The sequence below is a fragment of the Drosophila teissieri genome, chromosome 3R (assembly GCF_016746235.2).
Source record: "Drosophila teissieri strain GT53w chromosome 3R, Prin_Dtei_1.1, whole genome shotgun sequence".
Lineage (NCBI taxonomy): Eukaryota > Metazoa > Arthropoda > Insecta > Diptera > Drosophilidae > Drosophila > Drosophila teissieri.
This window is the reverse complement of record NC_053032.1, coordinates 19,022,078-19,042,632: the sequence shown is the minus strand read 5'-3', so window position 1 is coordinate 19,042,632 and position 20,555 is coordinate 19,022,078. Positions and strand designations below refer to the sequence as shown.

Sequence of the window (20,555 nt, the reverse complement as noted above, 5' to 3'; positions counted from 1 at the left end):
TTCAATATTTGCCCATATTCTGTGTCGCCCTTGTTGTTGCTACGCCTTTTATCTGGCGATTTTGGGGCGCCAAGAAGTTCAGGAATTCGTTAATTGGTTTTTAGTTCTTTACATAGAAGCTTCAATTAGTTAATTAATTTAATGATACTGTTTCCTTTCAATATATTTATATTTAATTCATTCTGGCCTTTAAGTCTAGCAATTTAGTTAAAGTTAATTTTTACACGCACAAACATTTATTTAATTCAATTGTCCATATAAATATATTTATAGTTTTTACTTCTTAGAGTTTTCCTTTCCTTTCCTTGCTTTTCTCTTTTGTTTTATTGATTTAATTTCTGGATTTCGCACTTCAGAGCTAGCTCTCCCTTTCTAACTCCAGTGCTCTGTCTCGCTCGCTCGCTCGCTAGCTCTCTCTTTCTCGCAAGTGTGTCTCAATCTATTTCTAGCTCTTTCATTCTTTTGGGTTTACTTGATGCTGTCGCGTGGGTAAGTTGTATAAATTGTTCTTTCATTTTAACATGTCCTTTGTTAATTTACTTCTCGTGCATTTTAGTCTATGCTCAGGGTTGCATTTCTGCGCCCTATCGTCCCTTACCATTTATCGCTAGGATCTAGCTTTAGATTAGGTTTAAACTTAGCTCTACAATTAGTGTAATGTACTTAAGTGTGGGTGATGTATGCAAATGTTGCGATATATTTACAGTGTATAGTCTACGGGGAAGTTATCAAAAATGTACAATATTTATTACATACATTACACTTGAATATGTAAATTTATAATCGATTTATCAATAGTAATAATCATAATGGTAATAATAATGTTGCTGCAGCACTTTATAATCATATTCATAATATTTACGGCGTATACATTAAAGTTTCGAGAAAAATCACATTTTAATTTAAATTCCGACACGCAAATGATTTCAAACGAAAAAGCCTTTGAGTTCGTCCGTCCCATATACATACAATGCGTATTATAAATCGTATAGCTCATTATCTGGATTATTGTGGGTGCTTATCCACATCGATCCGATACGCACAAATATTGCCATATCCCCCCTCACAATCAATCGCACTGATTTAATTTACAAGCTTTTGTCGGTTCGGCGCAGCGAGCAGCATATCCCCCAGATACGATACTCTGGATCAGATATTGAACATCCCCACGATCGAATGTTGAAGGGGCATATAAAAGAAGCTCATACAAAATACTTAGAAACTCTCGGGAATTCTCGGATCCAACAACTGTGGGGGATATCACTCACTGCCTTCCGACTCGACTGCATTTGGTTCCCTTTTCTTAAGCCATAAAGTGTATGATATATAGTTATATATATATATATATATATACTATTCGAGATTTATTAAAATTTAGTTAGGTATAACTAGGTATAGTTTATGTTCTGTATATAGACTCGTATACATCATTCATTCATTCAATGCTTCCACTTTGGTTTCTCATTTAAGGCGTTCTGTACAATTTGCGTTTGCGTTTGCGTTTAAACGTTTCTCAAGTCAATTGTTGGGTCGATTATTTAACTACTTTATATATATAGTCTAATAAATTACTAGCGATGCGTACTCGTACTCGTATATCGTATAGTTCTGATGTATAATTGTGAAAATGTTCGATTTACCTTTAATTCAATTTCAATTTCAATTTCGATTTCTATTCGCAATTACAGCATTTGCAATTTAGCAAAATTTTGTAAATAAATTTATCGCTTCGCTCGTTAGGTGCAAAAAATTCGCATAAGGTTTTCATCCTTGGGGATTCTTAGAGAAGTTCGTATACATTTGAGTGATTGTTTCGAGTGTAGTCGGTAAGAAGTTAGAGGAGTTTGCCTAAGTGTGTATGCCAATAAAAAGTTTGGGTTCCCATGCAAAAGAAGCTCAAGTTTCGTTCAAAGAGCAGGCTAAGTAATCCATCTTATTTCGCGTTTGTATTTTCCAAATAGGTACTCGCTTTCCACACCTTCACCTTCAATCTATTCATAGTTAATAAGTTTCAAACTAAATACTTAAATTTCGATTTGTTGCCCTCTGCATTTACGTATATTCGTTACCATTTAAGATTAATCAGATTCACAAGCAATGTAAATTCAATTCAGTTCCTTAGCATGTGACGCGTCTGCCAAAAGATCCAACAGGAATAAAAATAAACATATCCTGGGAGGGAGGATAAGGCTCTTGGAGTCTAAATCCCCCAAAAAAAACATAGGTATTTGCCCGCGCTGAAAGAAAATCATAACCAATCGGAACCAAAATCAAATAAAAACACAAAGAACGATTATTTTTTCAAATATTTTCTCATATATGCATTTTTGTTTTCATCAATAAATCATCTCTCGTACAATTCTATCCTCTTGAATTAGTTAAATTTAAATCATTAATTAAGTAAATGTAATAATATTAATAATAGTTAACTAAGGATTAACGCATACAAATTAGAATACATAAATAAAAGTACAGTTTAAACGTAAGCATAATTTATTATTAATATTACGTATACATATTCAGAGTTATGTATATGCCTATGCCATTATTTGTATCGTACTGTTTGTTTCTCGCATAAAATCCATACATATACATATACATATACATATTAATATATATATTCATATATTCAAATCGGTCGGTGTGCTTCAGTTGGAAAATAATACTACAAGATCCGCACACACAATGAAAACTCTAAAACAAATTCAAATCATAATGTTCCTCGTCTAGTGATCGATCATCTTTCCCTTTTGTAAAAATTAAATTCCATTTCGTTTTTACTTAAGTGTTGCAAGGCATAAAATTAGAAAACAATTCAATTTATTTAAATTAATCGTCTAAACGTAGGATATATAGTAGGGTGCTATCGCCTAAACGTAGATGTACGTATGTATGTATAGTATCTATAGTTTGTTATCGATTTGTTTTGTATGTACATATACATATGCGTAAAGGTATAGAAAACAAAGCGTTACTACAACTGACTTGTTACATAACTAAAATGAAACTAAGAACTAGCAAAGAATTCTCCTCTCGTCCTTCCATTGCGCAAATTATGTATATTCAAACTCGATCGAATTTCGCTGCTGCTGCTGATGCTGCTATTGGTTTGGTTTTCCCTTGATTTCCTGGCGGGGCGGGGCATTTTCTAAATTCAAACTAAAATCTATAACAAATCCGAACGAAATGTCGCTTAAATTTTGTATGTCCTATCCAATTTTGTATCCTTTCTGGACTGCGCCTAAATTCATGCTTTAAAATGTTGTGTTTTGCACTCTGCAGCTTTGAACATAAAAATTTGCATTTCAAATTGTTGTGTTGCGTCTCGGTGTGTCTGTGTGTGTGCGTGTGTGTGTGTATGTGTGTGTGAGTTCTGGTTTTATTTTGTTTATTTAACTTATAGCTAAGCGTTTCATTTTTGTTTATGCATAAATATTTCTTTTTTCTTGCTTTTATTTTCCCTTTTTTCTGCTTTTGTTATTTATGTTTAAGGTATACACAAATAGTTTCTTTTCAAATTTCTGGTTTCTTTTTGATGTGGTTTGTTGTTGCTGGTGCTTTTTGTTGTTCTGGATTCTGCTGTTTCTTTTGTTGTTGTTGTGGTTGTTCTTTTTGTTGCTGTTGCGGTTGTTGTTGTCGCTGTTGCTTAGCTAATATCATTTTGTATAGATTTTACTACGCTTGTTGTTCTCTGCTTGTTGTTTTTTGTTTGCTATTACTTGACTGATATTGCCACGCGGTATGGTATGCTATAGTTTTGGGATCGGATCCTTGTGTATTCATTCAGCTCCTTCGTACTTCGTCCTTTGTCTCCAGTGTTGGGTGGTGGTAAAATTTAAGCTATGATTTTGGCTTGATCGCTTCCGGCGGAGAGCTCTCTGGCTGCAGTTTCAGTTCCAGTTCCAGTTCCAGTTCCGTTTCCATTTCCAGTACCAGTTCCAGTTGCATTTCCGGTTCCGGTTCGGGGCCGGATTACGAGGATTACAAGTGCTGGCCGTAGTACTCGGCGGGCGGGTAATGCGGGTAGCCCTGGTGGAAGCCCGGATCTCCGGGCGGACGGTGCATCATATGCGCCTGGCTGTCCATCATGTAGCCCATGGCGTCGTGGCCATATCCGGAGGGACCTGGATGCGGTGTATAGACTGTTGGTGAGTTGCCAAGTGGATAAAGGGCGGAAAAGCGGAAAAAGAGAAAAAATGCACATAATTAGAAATTGCGTTCGAATGGATGGCAAAAATAAGCGAGGCGATCCTCACGGCTCACCGCACTTAGTTCTTAACTAGATCAGCGCTATTTCACAGTTATGGAGATTTTTTTTTTTTTTTTTGTGGATTTCATTTTGAATAAGAGCGATAGTTACCTGCACGATTCGATTGATCGATCATCGGCTGGACGATTCTCCGCCGCGCATTGATGAACCTGTAAGCAGACAGAAGATATCGTTTTAGTGGCATTCCCTAATTAAACACATCGAACTGAACCGAACTGATCGTAACCGAACCAAAACCGAAAAGGATCGATGAATTATGCATGAATTGGCCCGGATTTGCCGGGACCACGGTGCTTTATGTGCCCAACTTAGCCATAAACCAAACCAAATCTCCGCCAGAGTCACACTTTTTGCTGCCCTGCCACGGCCAGATCAATGGGCCTCGCCGACTTTGGTTATGATTGTCGTTTAATAAATGCAATAAGAAATAATAAGCAGTTGCCCGTTGATCCGCAGGATCAGTGGCGACACAAAAAGCGCAAAAAGAGCAAATGATTAAAGCAGAAAGCCGCCGGCCGAGTGACAGTCACTTGGCCAAGACGATGTTACCCGCAAGCTTTGACACGGCCTCAAAAAAAAGAAAAGATAAACACAAAAAACCTATATACTCGTATAATGCCAAACAGCGAAACCACCAGCAAAAAACCCAAACGGGGAAAAGGAAAAACATCAGAGGCATCAGTTACAGTTGCACCGAGAAAAACTAATGCCACAACTGAAACTATGTCCCTGAATTATAAGTGAATATTACTGATAAGCTACATTTAAAGTTATGTATCTGGTTTCTAGAAGTGATTTAGCATTAACTTGCTTATTTCGTCTTGGAGAAATACTTTAATGGGTGGAGAGGGGAATTTCTCGCAGTGCACAGCGACAGCTACAAGGACGGCAATGGATACAGCTACTCGCATTAGCCAAAAACCAAGTTAGCCGAGGTTAATGCACTTGGCCACTGGGAACTCCGCCTCCAAACGGATTGAAAAAGGGAACATTTCACCGCTCGCCCCTTTGACTTTTCAATTTGCAGTTGAGTTTCGCTTGCGATCTGCCCCTGATTTTTGCTCATTTTGGGGCGGAAATTGTTGCAACGCCGTGAAATCGTTTATCAAAACGACAAAATGGAATTGAGTTCCGTTCTGCCATATAGATATTCGCTGACTTGCTGCCTCGCTTTCCTCGCATTTCGAGATGCAGCAAATGATTCGAGTCTTGTAAGCTGCAAATCGATTTGCCCGCTGGCCTCGCACTTGATTGGAATGATTGCAGATGCGAAGGGACTATGTATGTGCACTATATATAAATATATATAGGCTCAAATAAGTACAATAACTCGGAGCAGTAAGCAAACACTTGCGAAGTTATTTATGTACTTAGCCCATAATTATAACTTTTCTTCCTGCAGCTGTAACTAAGCGTTAATATTTAAAACTTGCTCGGCGGCAGGAGCAGCGAAAAAAAGCGAAACTTTTTCGATTACGAAAGTTACTTTTGCTGTCTGGGCATCTTATTGGGTGTTAATGGACTTCTCCACAATCTCCTGGTCATTTGAATGGCTTCTTATGCTTCTTACGATTCTGCTCGGCTCAAATTGCGCAAAAATAAATACACATTTAGAGAGCTATAGTCCTGGGGGCGATGCGATATTCCCCCAGGATTAGTGTCCTGCTCGCTCGGAGCGACTGGCTCAGCAAAAGGTGTCCTGCCCGCCTGCCCATAAATAACCAAAAGTGTCAACATTTTATTTTGCTATTTTCTGCCAAGGCTTCTCCGTCCATTCAATGCCTCTCCTCTCCTTCCCCATCCCTCAAATGTTGTGTATTCCTTTTCCGCAGGACCTTTCTACGCAGTGTTGCGTGCCTAAGCGAATCGGATGGGCAGGGTCCTGCGGATAGCGTAGTATTTGTTAATTTGGAGTGTGCTTCGGTGAGCGCGAAATTCAATTTAATTGAGCTGAGTGCCTGCCAGGCGGCGCAGCTCTCACACATTTCTCGCCGGATTTTATTGTGGCCTGTCTTAGCTTAAAAGCATTCCACGGCAAGCCAACCCAAGCCAACCCAAGCCAACACAAGCCAATCCAAGCCACGTCTGAGCGAACTGCATAAAAGATTCAGCAGCGCTTTTAACTTGCTTGAAAAGCTCTTCCATCTCCATTCCTATTTGCGCATCTTGTAGTTTGGCTGCATTTTGCAGTTTGCCGTTTGCAGCTTGCCGAGTGTCAAGTTCTGCCGGCTGTCGCATAATGTGCAAAATTTGATGAAGTTGCCGTCTCCCAGAGACGTTTCTTTGCCATGTACATGTATCCCGAGCCTAATGCACTCCGGGATCTCTAGGATTTCCAGTTTTCTGTTTCCCTTTCCTATTTTCATGAACACAAGGCCCATAATTTTGTTTGCCACATTCTTTTCACCTTTTCTGCCTGTCGACCTGTGGCAGGTTCTATTTCCTTGGCGTGGGCTGCCTTATAAATTTGTTTTCGGCCAGATAGTTTTATTTTCTCATACGGCGTGTGTGTGTGCTCTGGTTTTGGTTTCGAGTGGAATCTTATGGCCAAGTCAGGGAATAAAGCGTGTGAGTAATGGACAACCCAGGGCGTCGTTTACCACATTATGACACTATGATGTTGTGTGTTTGGTAGGATATCTGATCCGATGCGATCGAATCTCCAGCGGCAACTTACCAATTATTCACTTGCAGTATCGTTAGGCCGGTGTCCTGGGCCAATTGTTTCTTCTGGTCCTCGGATGGGTAGGGATGCTGCAAGAATATGCGAAAATGATATTAGATTATATTTGCATGTTTAAAGGGTTTATAGAAGAGTACATTTATATATATAATTTACGAAATGAGAGTTGTTTACATGGAATGAGTATGGAAACGCCCCACTCTCGACACCCTTAGCATATCGAATACGAATTTGGAGCTGGGCAAACTGTTGCAGTGCCCAAATTTACAATCTATCTAGCCAACCCAGTCGGCCAAACAATCGATCAATCATAGCCGCAATAAAACCGAATGGGAACCTGTCAGCCCGCGTGGATGGCTGCACTTGAAACGCAGCGTTTTCGGGTGTTTTGGGCGTTATCAGGCGGCCGGTTGCAGTGCGTCCTCCTTATCGGCAGTGCCACTCAAAGTGTCCTCAATTGCCGCTACCTCAGGGGGTTAAGCCGGAGCATGGAGTGGGTTAAGGCGGGGTGGGGCACTGCAATTGGAGCGCGTGTCTAGCGCCAAATGGGCAAACAAATGCCAGCGAGTAGTCCACTTCCCATAAATCTTGCATTCGAACCGCCGACACAGTGGCGTCAGTGGGTAAATAGTTTGGCTAAAGTGAAAGTGCCACTCCCCCTGGACGGCCGACCCGCCCCCTTAACCCCTATGGCTGCCCAGCAGCAGCTAATCTAATCGGCTGGCTGGCCTGGCGCTTATTACAATTTGTTTTATTTGCCTAGTTGTTGTGCACTTATTGTTGACTAAACGATTCCGATCGCAGCACAATTTCACTCCATTAATGCTGGTTTGTTTGGCTCTTACAGGGCGGCAAATATTCGGACATTTTTGTATGGCTCCTGAAGGTAATTAGCTCTTGATGTTTTAATTTTGTAAATTTTTTTAGTGCATTACAGGCAGAGAAGCGGTTTAACCAGTCACCTGGCTGCTGTCAAAAAATTATTTCAAAGGATCTCCGTTCAGCGGAAGTTGCCGTCAAATGATTTTGGCTTTGTTTCGCCCTCGAAAAATCGGGATACTCTTGTGCGCGTGCTCGAAGGACGAAGAACGAAGGACGAAGGAGTCCTTTGTGTTTTAACCCTCCACTGGACGCAATCGCTTCCGGCAGCTGTGGGCGGTTCCTGCAGCTTTTGGGCTGCTTTTGGGCCACTCGTCAGCAGTCGATAATTGTGATGCAAGGGGATCCCATTCCGCAGTGCAGTCTGCAAATGCAATTTTGTCGTTGCACTGGGCTAAGAAATTGTCTGCAAATTTACGGTCAGCCCCGAAAAATATATGAACTGTCACCCATACACAACTCTGGGGTTATACATTTAAGGCGGGGCCATTCCAATCGAAATGTGCAACGCTGCACATCCTTGTCTCCGTCTTTGCGTCTCTGTGTTCGTGTGTCTATCTGTGTGTTGGCATGTCCTGGCCGCCTGTAATGCAATTTAGTTGCCGCTGTTGCTGCTGTTTGTGCCGTTGTCCTGCAGCAGTGAGGGCTTGGCCTGTGTAGCTGTGGCTCCTTAAATGCATTTGCCTTATTGTTTGTGTTTAATAAATTTTACGTGTTGTCTTGCTGCTGTCCAAAGTCCAAAGTCTGTGCTGTAGTCCTGCCCGGCAGCAATAGTTGTTTGCTGTCCTGTCGAGGCCAGGACTTTCAGCCTGACACGCCCGCACTTTCGGGCAGCAACAACAGCAAGAGCAACAACAAAACAGGCAGATACCAAATACTATATGAAATTTGCGTATTGACAAATAAACGTAGGAGCCATGTAAATACAATGGACATGCCAATGGCAATGTTGCCCCATTCCATCGCAACTGCTGCTGCTGCTGCTGCACCTCGTTTTCTTGTCCATATAAAATGTTCAAGAAGTCAGAAGGCATAAATTACATGCAGGTAAATTAAAACGGAATTTATAGCATACTTTGTGGCGCACATCTATTTGCAGAGATGGCTTTCTCACAAGGAAAGTGGGCGGTGGCAGTGGGTGGGCTTGGCCAATTCCAGATGCAGGTGGAGCCTGGTTATTGATTTGATGTTGTGGCCAACACGAGCCGAGACATCTGGCAGTAGCAGGAACAACTTTGTGGTTGTCAATGGGCAAAAGGAATGGTCTGCGAACTTCGAGTAATTGAGCGTTCAACTTCGGGAATAGCATATATTTCGATATTTAATGCCTGCAGCAGCAAGGTTACATAAGCCGAAATATAAATCAGCAGTACACGTAACCTTACCAGGGAGTATTCTAAATTTATATCAGTTCTAGAAAGACATAGCAATTTTAATATTTTATTTCGAAATGCCCAAGGTTTTGGTTTGAAAAAAGATCATAACTAAGTCCATTACCATTGTGAGCTGAAGCCTCACGGCAAAAGACAAAGATTTCTTTGCCAACTATAAATACGACCGACTTGTCCCAACCGAGTATAATCCTTTATATACGAGTCTCTGGCAGGTCAAGTTCGTTGACTTGTCCGACTCTTGGGGATCAGAAGTGCATATATATCATTTGCAAAAGCTTTTCTTTCAACGCCTACACTCATGACGGAGAGTGTACTCCCAAGAGCTAAGCAGCCCGTCTCCCTCTGTCCTCTGTCCTCTGTTCTGCTCTGTCTGCTTAAGCGTTTTTCTTTCAACTGCACTTTGTTGCACCAATTAGACTAATGAAAGCAATTATGCATTTCGCACTCACACACATGTGGCGAAATGTGTGCATGTTGTTGCTGGATACGCAGAGAGTGCATAACATGTCAAGTAGAAACAAAGTCCATTTGGTTTATTAATTTACCATACGACAAAATAATTAATTACTGTCACGCCTTTAAGTTGTCGCCCCAGTCACTCCATCGCCGTCTCTTTCTGTCGCTGGGCTAGGCGTCTCTTTCTTTTTTGTGATTCCTGCCTTCTGTCTGCCGTCTGCTGTCTTGCGTCCCTGTGGCAAGTTGACTCGCTCCACTTTTTTGCCAGCATATTTTCACTTTGTTGTGTGTTTATTTAAACTTGGCAAATGAATTTAAAACAATCATCGCACACAGATGTGTGTGGTGAGTGGGGAGTGGGCTGGGAGGTGGGGGGTTTGGGGCTTGGGGTTTGCCTACTCCTTTTCTCCCCCTGCTGACAAGTGGAAGTGGGGCCCAAGGCCCCAGGCCCCAAAGAGAGTGAGACCCCCATTTCATTGGACCTGGGCCCAATGATGTCAACATGACTGCAACGCCGTGACACATGGCACAACAAGCCCAAGAAGTCAGCCCCCCCACCCCGGCACTCCCCTTGCATCGCCCTGCCCCATCCACGTACACATGAGGCACCAGCAACGGGCAACCAAGCGATGCCAGCGATGCCGACGCCATTAACAACGCCAAATGCGACGCCATTTGTGAAACAAGCCAACGGCAACAGCAACATCGCCGACTGCAGCAACACCAACTACACTTGCAACAGCAACATCAGCAACGGCAACAGCAACAGCAACAACAACCACGTTGGCAGCAAATTGCAGCGGTGAAAATTGCATTGCCACAGCGAAGAAAAGGCGACTGTTGGCCATTATAAAGATTTTTTCCAGTCTAAACAAAGCCAAATGAGTGTTTCCTCGTATTTGCCCCCCCTTGTGGCAACCACCACTGATAAGGTGCGCTAGAAGGCCCAGCAGTAATCGCAATGCTGCCCCATCCGCCAAGTTTTGTGGCGGAAAGTCATAATAATATGCAGCTTGGCCGGTTAGCAGATGCCCTACGTTTTACGGGGGCGGTAAATAAATTGCACAAGTTATTTAAGTTTTGATGAAAAATTCATTAGAGGTGGGTAGAAAATATATTTACAGAGACTTATCTATCAATATTACAAGTTGCAAGTCTCTTTGTAAGTCTCTTGAAAATACTAAAATTTTGTTTTTAGTTTTCACAGCGCATTGCAGATTCGTTATGAGCCAACGGCTTGAAGAATGCCACACACTAAGCGCCGTTGCAACATGACTCGCTGACAACAATGCAACTCTTTCTCCGCGACTGCACCTAATGCCCCTGCCCCACCAACCCCCTGCGACCGCCCTCTATGGCTTCCTTTTGGCCATTTTGCCACGGCTTAACATTTCGCGCTCTGCGCACTTTTTTTCGGGGGTTGCAAGTGGCACATTGCAACGGCAACGTCAAAATGTAGGCCCAAAAGCAGAACAGCAACAGCAAATGCAGACAGCCGGAAGAAAATTGCCGGCGAGGGAGGGTTTTTCGCGGGACAGAGGAGGGGCAGCTTTAAATGGAGAATGGGAGCGGACCTGGGGCATATGGGCAAACTGAGAACGGCAACGGCGAACTGCAAACTGCACACATGTGGCAAGCTGCTCGAGTAGGCGGAGCACGCGAAATGAGGCCTTTTTTCCGTTGGTGTTGCTGCCGTTGCCTTGGGTGCTGTTGTTGTTGCTGCTGTTGTTGCTGCTGTTGTTGTTGCCTGTCTGCAGTGCGCGCCAAATGTAAACAAAATATTCGCGCGCCTGCCATAATTATGGCAACCAGCAACAGCAACAGCAACAACAACATGCATTTCTGCAACAACGGCAATCAGCCCAAAAGCAACAACAAGGCGGCCATGCAATGCCCTCAATGTACGCTATTGTTGTTGCTGTTGCTGCTGCTGTTGCAGCCGACGTCTGCGTCTGCCTTTTGTTTTTTGGTTGGCCAGTCAGTTAACCCGGCCCCAAGCCCCCCGCCCCCCCTTCCAGCCCCCCTCTTTCCAGAATGCAATGCACTTCATTAGCACCATCATTGCGGTCTTATTTGGGGTCTGTCTTGCGCGGATTCGACGGCTTTCAGGCGACATCTCAGTAGCTGAATTTATATGGTTTTACTTTCATTATCTCATTATGATTATCAACGAATTTGGGTCTTTGATTGCAGCTGCCTATGTCGCACTGCATTTGATTGATCTACCGGAAGTGGCAGGGTTGCATTTCACATGCTAATCATTCTAAGGCCAGTGTTGCATTTCGCTCTATTTTCCATTCGATACTTTTCAAATATACTCGTAATCACTCATAGGCTGCGTGGTTCTTAAGATAATTATTCGGCAGGCCAATAAATCAAATTGGCAATCATTGCATTATGCCAAAATCGAAGGGCTTTGAATACGAAATTAAAGTTTCAAACGCATGTCGGCGCAGAGGAAAAACAATTTCCCTAATGCGTTGAAAAACTGTTAATGGCATTAAGCCGGGACGACGGAGTCAGTCAAGGATGTGGATGTGGATGTGAACGTGAATGTAGATGTGGATGTGGATGTGGATGAGCATCTGAGTGTTGAGGATGTGCAGTCTGTGAAAGTCGAGACGCTGCCGCTGGGCAAACATGAGTGATGCGCTGATTTAAACGGCAATTCATCAATGTCACCGAGGGTTTGGGGGAAATGGGGGTGGTTGGGCTAATGCTTCTTCCGTTTACTTTACTTTTCGGCCCAGGGGGGTGGTTGGGGTGGTATTTTAAAACGTTTGCATGTTTTTTTTTCTACGTTCTCGTTTGCTTTTGGGCCAGAAACGCAGCCTCAACTTTAATTTCCGATTCGCTGGCTTATCGCGCTGGTCAGCTTTTGGTCGTTAGCTTTGGCCACACACACACACTCGCTTACCAAAATTCCATTAAGATTTCTATCATTTTACATACGCAGTTACGACGCCAGCAGACTCACAAAAAATCCCCAAAACTAATGGCCAAAAAACGTAGTTGGAACTTCCTTGACCCGTCCAGCATAAAATCTTATAGTTTTGTTTGCCGGCCACTTGGCTCAACCGCATATTCAACCCTTGGCCACCTTGGATTTTCCCCTTTTTCCCTTGGCGTTTTTCCTTGGCATTGCTTTTCTTGTTGCTTAACATAAAGTGGCGCATAACAAATCTGTTTATTTGTATTACACATCCGGCGGATTGGACTGGACTTCCGTTTGGCATCTCCAAAGTATCCGAAAAAGGAACTTTGAACTGCAGTTGCTGGCTTTGAATAGTTATTGCCATTGGCAATTTGTTTTTAGTGCCGCATTTGGAGGCCGTTTAGCCGAGCTCTTTGATGGCCCCAAAATGGAAATCTAATTGGACGCGATGACCGGGCAAAGAAGCTGCCATGTCCGAAAGGGTATTGCCCAATGGATAAATGGCCAAAACGGAGGCTTAGGCCTCAAACTGAATGCTCTGCGATTGGGTTAGGCAGTTGAAAGCAAGGAGAGGAGGTGGGGATGGGGATGGGGATAGACTCTTCAGTCTGATCGAGTACAGCACACAATCTTGTTTGCATTTCCCACCCTAATGGCCATATAATCAAGGTTCCGAATGGCGCCTTCCCTGGCTGCTATCGTTTACATCATCGTGCCGGCTTTTCCCCGTTCCCGTTCCCGTTCCCGTGTTTTCCTTTTACCCAGCTTTTCCCCGCCCACTGCACCGCCCATTGACGCAGGCCATTCATTGGAGCCCATGCGGTAATCTTATCAACCTGCCACACGTTGGAAAAACAACGAAAATAAAACAATAGCTGCACTGAGAGACAACACGGTTTAAAATACCTTCAAGTTTACCCATTCTGTTCAAAAGTACTTTCTTTTCTTTTCTTTCAAGCCCAACTTGACTGTCTACTTCAGCTAAATAGAGGTTCTTACTTGGCAAACTGCTATCACCACAGATTTTATTGTTGCACGAATAATTACTTGCCTAAATAATTGTGATAAGTGAGCACGATTTTCGCGCCATGCAGCTAGAGCGAATTCTTATCAGAGTTTGGGGCTGGTTTAGCTGCTAGTTGGTAGTGGGTAGTGGGTGGGGCCAGCCCCCAGCCAGTCAGGGATTCCCACTGAGATCGCGATAACATCTCTGACGTGCCGGGAAGCCATTGGCCAGAAATCGGAGGTGGAAATGAAGGTACTATGGTACTATGGTACTTTGGTACTTGGGGCACTTGGGGCACTACTGTGTGGTACTCACCGTTAAATGCTGAAACAGCCACGCTCTCAATATGTTGGTTGCTACTTTTGGGAAAATGCCACGTTTCTTTTGGTTCTTTTTGCCGCTCGCATCGTCGTCCTCCTCGCCGGTGCCCTCTCCACTTCCTATGCTGGCATTGCTGGCATCACCTGGAAAATTGTGTAGAAAATTGTGGTAGAAAAGTGAGTGGTGCTTCATAGTTGGGGGGAAATCTTGCGAGGCCTATGTCAATATTGTCACAGTACTACACACTACGAGACTATGCCATAACCCCCAAAAGTGGGAAAATCTGAAAATGGGAAAATGAGCAAACTACTGCTGCTCCAAGACAACTTCTGTGTTTGCTGTTCTGGTTTATGGCTGTTTGTCAAGTGGGCATAAAATTACTCCACTCGCTCGTAACGATAATCATATGGATGACATTGTTTGTGACTGCAGGTCAGTAGACTGGGCTCTGCCTTTTGGCTGCCAAGACTTGTTTATAAACAAAATTAATTTTTGTCAGGGCTGCCGCTTTGGCTGTGGCTTTGGCTTTTGGTAATGTTCCTGCATAATTTTTGGTTAATTTAAACTCCCCAGGCTTTTATCTTTTGTTTGTAGGCCCAGAAATCTTGTCGGCCAACCCAGGCGTTTCCTGTGTGCTTTCCTTTCCTTTTCATCATCATCATCAGCGCTGGATCTCCACAGACTGTGTATATTTTTGTTTAATATTAAGTATGTTATTTGTGTGTTTACTTAAAGTTTTAGTTACACTTAAGTAACTCAAATGCCAGCAAACAGGAAGCCCGAATCGCTGCGCACATGCAAACAAAATAAACCAGACCGAAACCAAGCAACTCCCCCTCAAAACCAGAGAAACCATCCATGGATTGCATAATTTCACGCTCCTTCCTCCTCGACCATGATGATGATGATGAGGATGACGACGAAGACGACCATGATCATCAGATTTCGGGGCCCAAAACAAATATTGCCCAACCGGCAAATGTCTAACTTGGTAGCCTTCGCTTAATTCCTTCATAAATTTTCCACGCTTTATCTTTGGCACAACACCTTTGGCATTTGCTTTCGCTCCACCTTCACTCTGGCCGCTTTTCATTAATTTTTCAGTTAACTCATTCATTAATTTTCACACACACAGTAGCCACACCTAGATGCAAACACTCAGGCATTCAATGGCGGTGGCAGACTTCACGCCATTTTGCGTAAACCGGAAGTTCGTTTTGATTAATTTAGTCGCCGATGGAGACGTTCGCTTGGCGAGTGGTCAGAAAAGTGCGAAGAGGGGGGTGGGGATGGGGTTGGGGATTTTCGAAATAGGCCATAAAACAAAACCTGATGGCAGCAGACCAAATAAAAAATACGAAAAGCCAAACAGAACCCGAGGAATTTCGATTGAGCAAAGACAGACCACGCAATGCTCTCGAATTTGATAAAGAAAATGAAGAGGATTTCGGGGCTAAATTCAAATGAACAGTTCTATCATGGAAATAGCTGAAAGTTTCCTTTCAAATTCAGATAAATATATATCAGTATAATTTTATCACTTAATATTCGACGGGGAAACGCAGGGAAAGCTACGGGCTCTCAGGTAAAAATACAGTCACTAGCCAAATCAGTGGAGCCCCAAGCCGGAAAAGTTATAAAATTAATTTACCAGAAAGAGGGAAGAAAAAGCGAAAAACTGAAAAACTGAAAAACTGAAAAACGTAAACAAAAGAAGTTCCCAAAACAATCACTTGTTGGAACCTTTCTAGCGCCTTGCCTTTGCCTTTCGCCCCCAACTTCCCGCCATTGTTTGCATAATTTAGCAATTATGGAAATGCGTTGGCCTATAGTGTATGTATGCAGTATATACATATAGTAGTATATAGCACATTCCGAGTTGGCCAACGGAATCTGGCCAAATGGAAGCCGAGAAGTTGGCGTCCATTACACACAAAGCTTATCATCGAGCACTGTGAGCTGCACTTTAGTTGCTAAGAGCGCGGAAGAAACTAGCTGCTGGCACTTAACAACTTCATTAAAAGTTGTTTATGATCCTCGAAATTGATTATTCCACTCAGGGGCGAGGGACGGGGATCTCACCCCCTTGTAACCCCTCAAATGCCCCGATTTCTTCTGCAAGAGGAGCCCACTAGGCACTCAAATCGCGACGGGCGCGCGCTTAAGAAAACATGAAATTGATTAATGCATTTGCCTGCAACATGGATGGTCAGGATGGTCGGAGTTGGAGATGGAGTTGGAGTTGGAGATGCAGATGGGTCGTCTTCGTCTCGGGATGTCGGGAAGGCATGGCCCGGGTATCTGGTATCTGCTGGTGATATGTAAATTCCTTCAAGTGGATTGCACTTTACGCCGACTCCAAGTTCGCTTTGCGGTGTGTGTTGTGCGATGTGTGGTGTGCGGTGTGTGTGTGTGGTGTTTTTGGTGTGTGTGCTCCCATTTCCATTTGCTTGCCTCATTTTTGTTGCTCGTTTTCGAGACCCAAACACAATTAATCTTTGGCCAGAGCCGCATCTTCTGGCTCGCTTATTATTGTTATAATAACGATGTGCAAAAGCACTTGTGCCACTTGAAAGGGCACTCGTGTTGCACAAGGAAAAGGGGTCTTTAAGGGGGTTGGGCAGAGGGGGGGAAAACCGATTAGGACGGTGCGTTTTCGTAGCTTTTTCCCAAAGTGCTTTTCGCTGTACGCGATAAAGGCGCTTGCATTTTTGCTTTTAATTGAATTGTTAAGCGCAGCGCAAAACTTAATTAATTTTCACTATAACTTTGTGCACTTTATGCTGCCCGCTCGATTCCCAATAAGTGTGCTTTTTGGGGCGTGGGGCGTGGGGAGGTGGAAATAAATTTGATGCCGCCGCAATTTTCGTGGGTGGCTCACACAAACACAAATACTCATTCCAGCTGGCATTTTTATTTATTATTGGCTTAAAGGACGAAGGATGCAGGAGCCAAAGACGCAAACGCAGACAGACATATAAACATATATATACACTTAAACTCGTATATAAGCGATGTGTGTGTTGTTATTGTTGCAAAGAAAAAAAAAAAAGAACTACAGTTGGTCTGCCTTGCTTGCCACATTTTCATGTTTGTTTTTGGTACACTCTTTTTGCTCCCATTTTTTTTTCTGCCTTCTACAATTGCGCAAAATTCCAATTTGCAGTAAATTTTGCGATTTTTCCTTTATACGGACATACAAAACATTTTTAGTTTCCTGCTGGAAACTGGCTTTTCCTTTTCCTTCCGCCCGCCGCCTTCCTCCCCCAGAATGCAATTATAGAGTAAAGCTGACAAAACCCCAAATGCTCCGAGATGCTTGTGGAAAGTTGCCCGATTGATTAAGATTTTTGCACAGCCAGCAGCCCCACACAATCCGACTAAATTCTACTTTAGTGACTTCAATTAGTCCGGTTTTTTGAGCTCTACACCGAAAGATAAACTGTGTTGAAAAAGCAAGAAGCCTATTCTTTATGTCAATAAATCTCTATCCTTATTTTCTGTGTAAAAGTTCTATTTATATAAAGACGGAGCTGAATCCATTTCTTGTACCGTCTGCATAAAATTCAATAACAAAATGCACTTTTCCACCCGTCAAGTTGCAGCAGCAAAAACAAACAAAATTGCTTTTCCAGCAGACGAGAAGCGAATGGAGATGGACAGGGAGGGCTATAGATATTTTCCCTCTCTGGCTGGCAAAATATTTCCAAACTACTTGACTGTGCGGGTAGATGGTGGAAAATGGGGGCGGGGGGAAATCGTAGCAGTTTTCAATTAGTTTTTAAATAAACTTTTGCCCACACCAACTGAAGAACGCCAAATGCCACCCCGCACGGGGAAAACTTTCCATTTTCCACTGGTGGGCGGGAATGGGCGGTGATGGGCGGCAGCAGAGTTTTCCGTTTGTTTATACAAATCCATGCCAATCGTCTGTCAATCATTTTCCAATGGGAACGACTAGCATGGCGGAAGTCTGCTTAAGCTCATTGGCTCATTGGCTGGCCGAGTATTTTTTGCTCTGCTGTTTCAGGGTGCCTTACTAATTGAGTTTTGGACCGAAATGATAATAAACAGCGTCGGCGGTCTAGGCCGGTTAATTGAATTCAAAACATGTCAAAAGAAATCAGCCATCACCCTGGGTGGCCAAAAACCAGCAAAAACGCCCTCCACCAGCCATTTGTCGTCGGCTGCAGCTTGGCAAACACTCGAGAAAGCCGTGGCTCAAGTGTTGGCCAAGAAGCTGCGCTTGAGCCAGCCACTTCTGAGAAAAAATAAAAATAAAGAAGCAGCGAGGAAACGGGAGAAGTACATGGAAATACAAAACAGAAGCGCCTGACAAAAGCCCTGGAAAGGAAGGGCGTCATAGTCATCGTCATCTCCACCATCATCATCACGTTCATCACACGCTCGTCAAGTGGGTGGCTGTACAGTAAACACTCGAGCCGCGGACCCCCAAGGTGTTAGCCCGCTTATTAGCCATCATGTGGATGTGCGAGCGGCCTTAAGCCCGACCTGCCTGATTTATGGCCCGGCATTTATTGTTTATAAAACGCTTTATTGAATCTCCGCGGCGCAGTGATAAACACGAGCAATTCATTTCGGTTTAGACGGCGACCAGTTACCAGTTAAGTGATATGCATACGATCGGCAAATTAATAAGGCTTAAGTGCCACTGGCACCAATGGCTTAATTAAACATGCAATACTCCGCTTAGTTTGACTTTGCTCGGTTTCACAATCGCCTATGAGTTATGCCCGCACAGCGGCAATGCAATAATGATATTATAAAAATAAACATTTAAATAGATGTACAGCAGGGTTTTCCATACGAAGCATTCGATTTTCCTGGCAATTTTCATGGGCGCATCGAAGAGGGAAAAATATGAATAAACTGCAAATTATCGGAGCCGCAAAATGATGATGGATCACCCAATCGCGCAACGCCATAAAACGGCAACAAGTCAATAAGAACAACTACAAGAACTACAAGAGCTCGGGCATATGGCGTACCAGACTCCAAAGTCAATAGCAATTTTTGTGGCCATTTTTTGTGATTTTTTGTGACTCTTTCGATTTCGTGTTTGTTGTTCCCAGGCTGGCACAAAAAACAGTTTGAACAGTTTGAAGTATTAACACAAAAGCCGCTTTAGCTTTCGGCTTTGCCATCCACACACGAATATCTATACACACATAAAGTATATATATATATATATATATATAGAGAGAGAGAGGAGGCTTTTTATGGAGGATTTGTGTGATCCGCTGCAATATTTTGAGCCGGCCAGCAACAACCAACAAGCAACAACCATCATCATTGTCGGCTCGTTGCATTGTTTTTGGCCGGCAACAAAAAGCGTTCGAGGGTGGAGAGGAGGGGGCGGCGGGGAATAATAATAAAAATAATAATAATAATGTTGCAAAGGAAAAAAGCCTGGCGATGCTGCAACATGTTCATGCCTCATTATTTTCGTACGGACTTTTGCGGTTCGCCTTGGACTCTCTGGATTTTGGTTCTCAGGCTGATGCTGGAAGTTCATTCAATAGGCTTATAGAACATAAAAAAAAGGAGAAAACCCAAATACTGCCTGGTTAGCTGGCTGGCAGGCGAAAAAGTTTATTAAAATTCCAGGTCGGGCCAGGCGATAGCAGTAAGAAAAAAACCAAATGAGAAACAGACCAAAATCCAACACATGTTTTCACGCCTACGAGGAAAAAGCGGTTGAAGAAAGATGGAAAAAAGCTGACGGAACACCGCCTTAAATGCAGATTAGCCATATGGAGTCGACTCGACTCTCCTGCCCATATGCAAAATCAAATTATTCAAATTAAATTATTGTCAATTTTATTTATTATTAATGCGCATAATTGTCAAATTTGCCAAATTTATGAACCCCTCCTCGGCGTTGGTGTCGTTTGCTCTTTGTTGTTTCTCAACTCAACTCGTATGCGTATGCAAATGGCGGCAAGACAAGATTTCTGTGCACTCAATCCGCTCGAATTTATGAGACTTGTTGAAATGCATCTCACCTTGCCTTTGCAACCTGGATCGTATCCAGGTTTTTTGGTTTTCGGTTCTCGTATCCCAGAATAAACCGAGACAGGAACTGGCTGAAAGCCGAGCTCTGGAGTCGATCTGCCACCAAGGGAGTTGGCCGGGAAGATTAATGGCAGCGGGTTTAATTTGTTTTTGGCTGCTTTGGCTGTGCAGGTATTCATTACTCTTTATGCACTCGCATTGACACCTTTTCGAATGGAAAAAAAGCACTCAAATATCAGATGTGGGACCCACAGGTGAGTGACTCGTCTTTGATTGCGCCTTTTTTTTTTGGTTTATTACCCCCACATTTATTTTGGTTTTTTTTTTGTTCTATGCCTGGTGGTGCTACACGATATTAAGCAATTCATAAGCGTGTAATTTCGCTTAGCACACGAACCAAATAAAAGTACAAGCCGGGCAAAAAAACCAAAAGTGGAAAAAATTAAACGTCTGCAGTTGAGTTTTTCTGACATCAAAATTGCAGTTGTGGCGCAGACAACGCGCCAAATTCATGGCGGTCCCAGACATTGGGGCTGTTGTGCTGCTTCTTCTTCAGCTTCCTCCCCCTGCTTTTT

At 43.2% G+C, this 20,555-nt stretch overlaps 1 protein-coding gene across 2 annotated transcripts in view; it reads right to left on the bottom strand.

Annotated features, from left to right (window-relative positions):
* Positions 1-2,353: 2,353 nt before the first annotated feature.
* LOC122619358 (homeobox protein homothorax) overlaps positions 2,354-20,555 on the bottom strand; it is a 133,476-nt gene continuing 115,274 nt past the window's right edge. Inside the window, exons 12-15 of one of the 2 annotated variants that reach the window (XM_043796253.1) lie at positions 13,939-14,087; positions 6,948-7,024; positions 4,361-4,419; positions 2,354-4,142 (exon numbers count right to left, since the gene is read on the bottom strand). In XM_043796253.1, coding sequence (XP_043652188.1) covers positions 3,982-4,142; positions 4,361-4,419; positions 6,948-7,024; positions 13,939-14,087 — 446 coding nt within the window. In that variant the 3' untranslated portion in view covers positions 2,354-3,981. The remainder of the gene's footprint in view (positions 4,143-4,360; positions 4,420-6,947; positions 7,025-13,938; positions 14,088-20,555) is intronic. The other variant, XM_043796254.1, reaches the window with a different exon arrangement.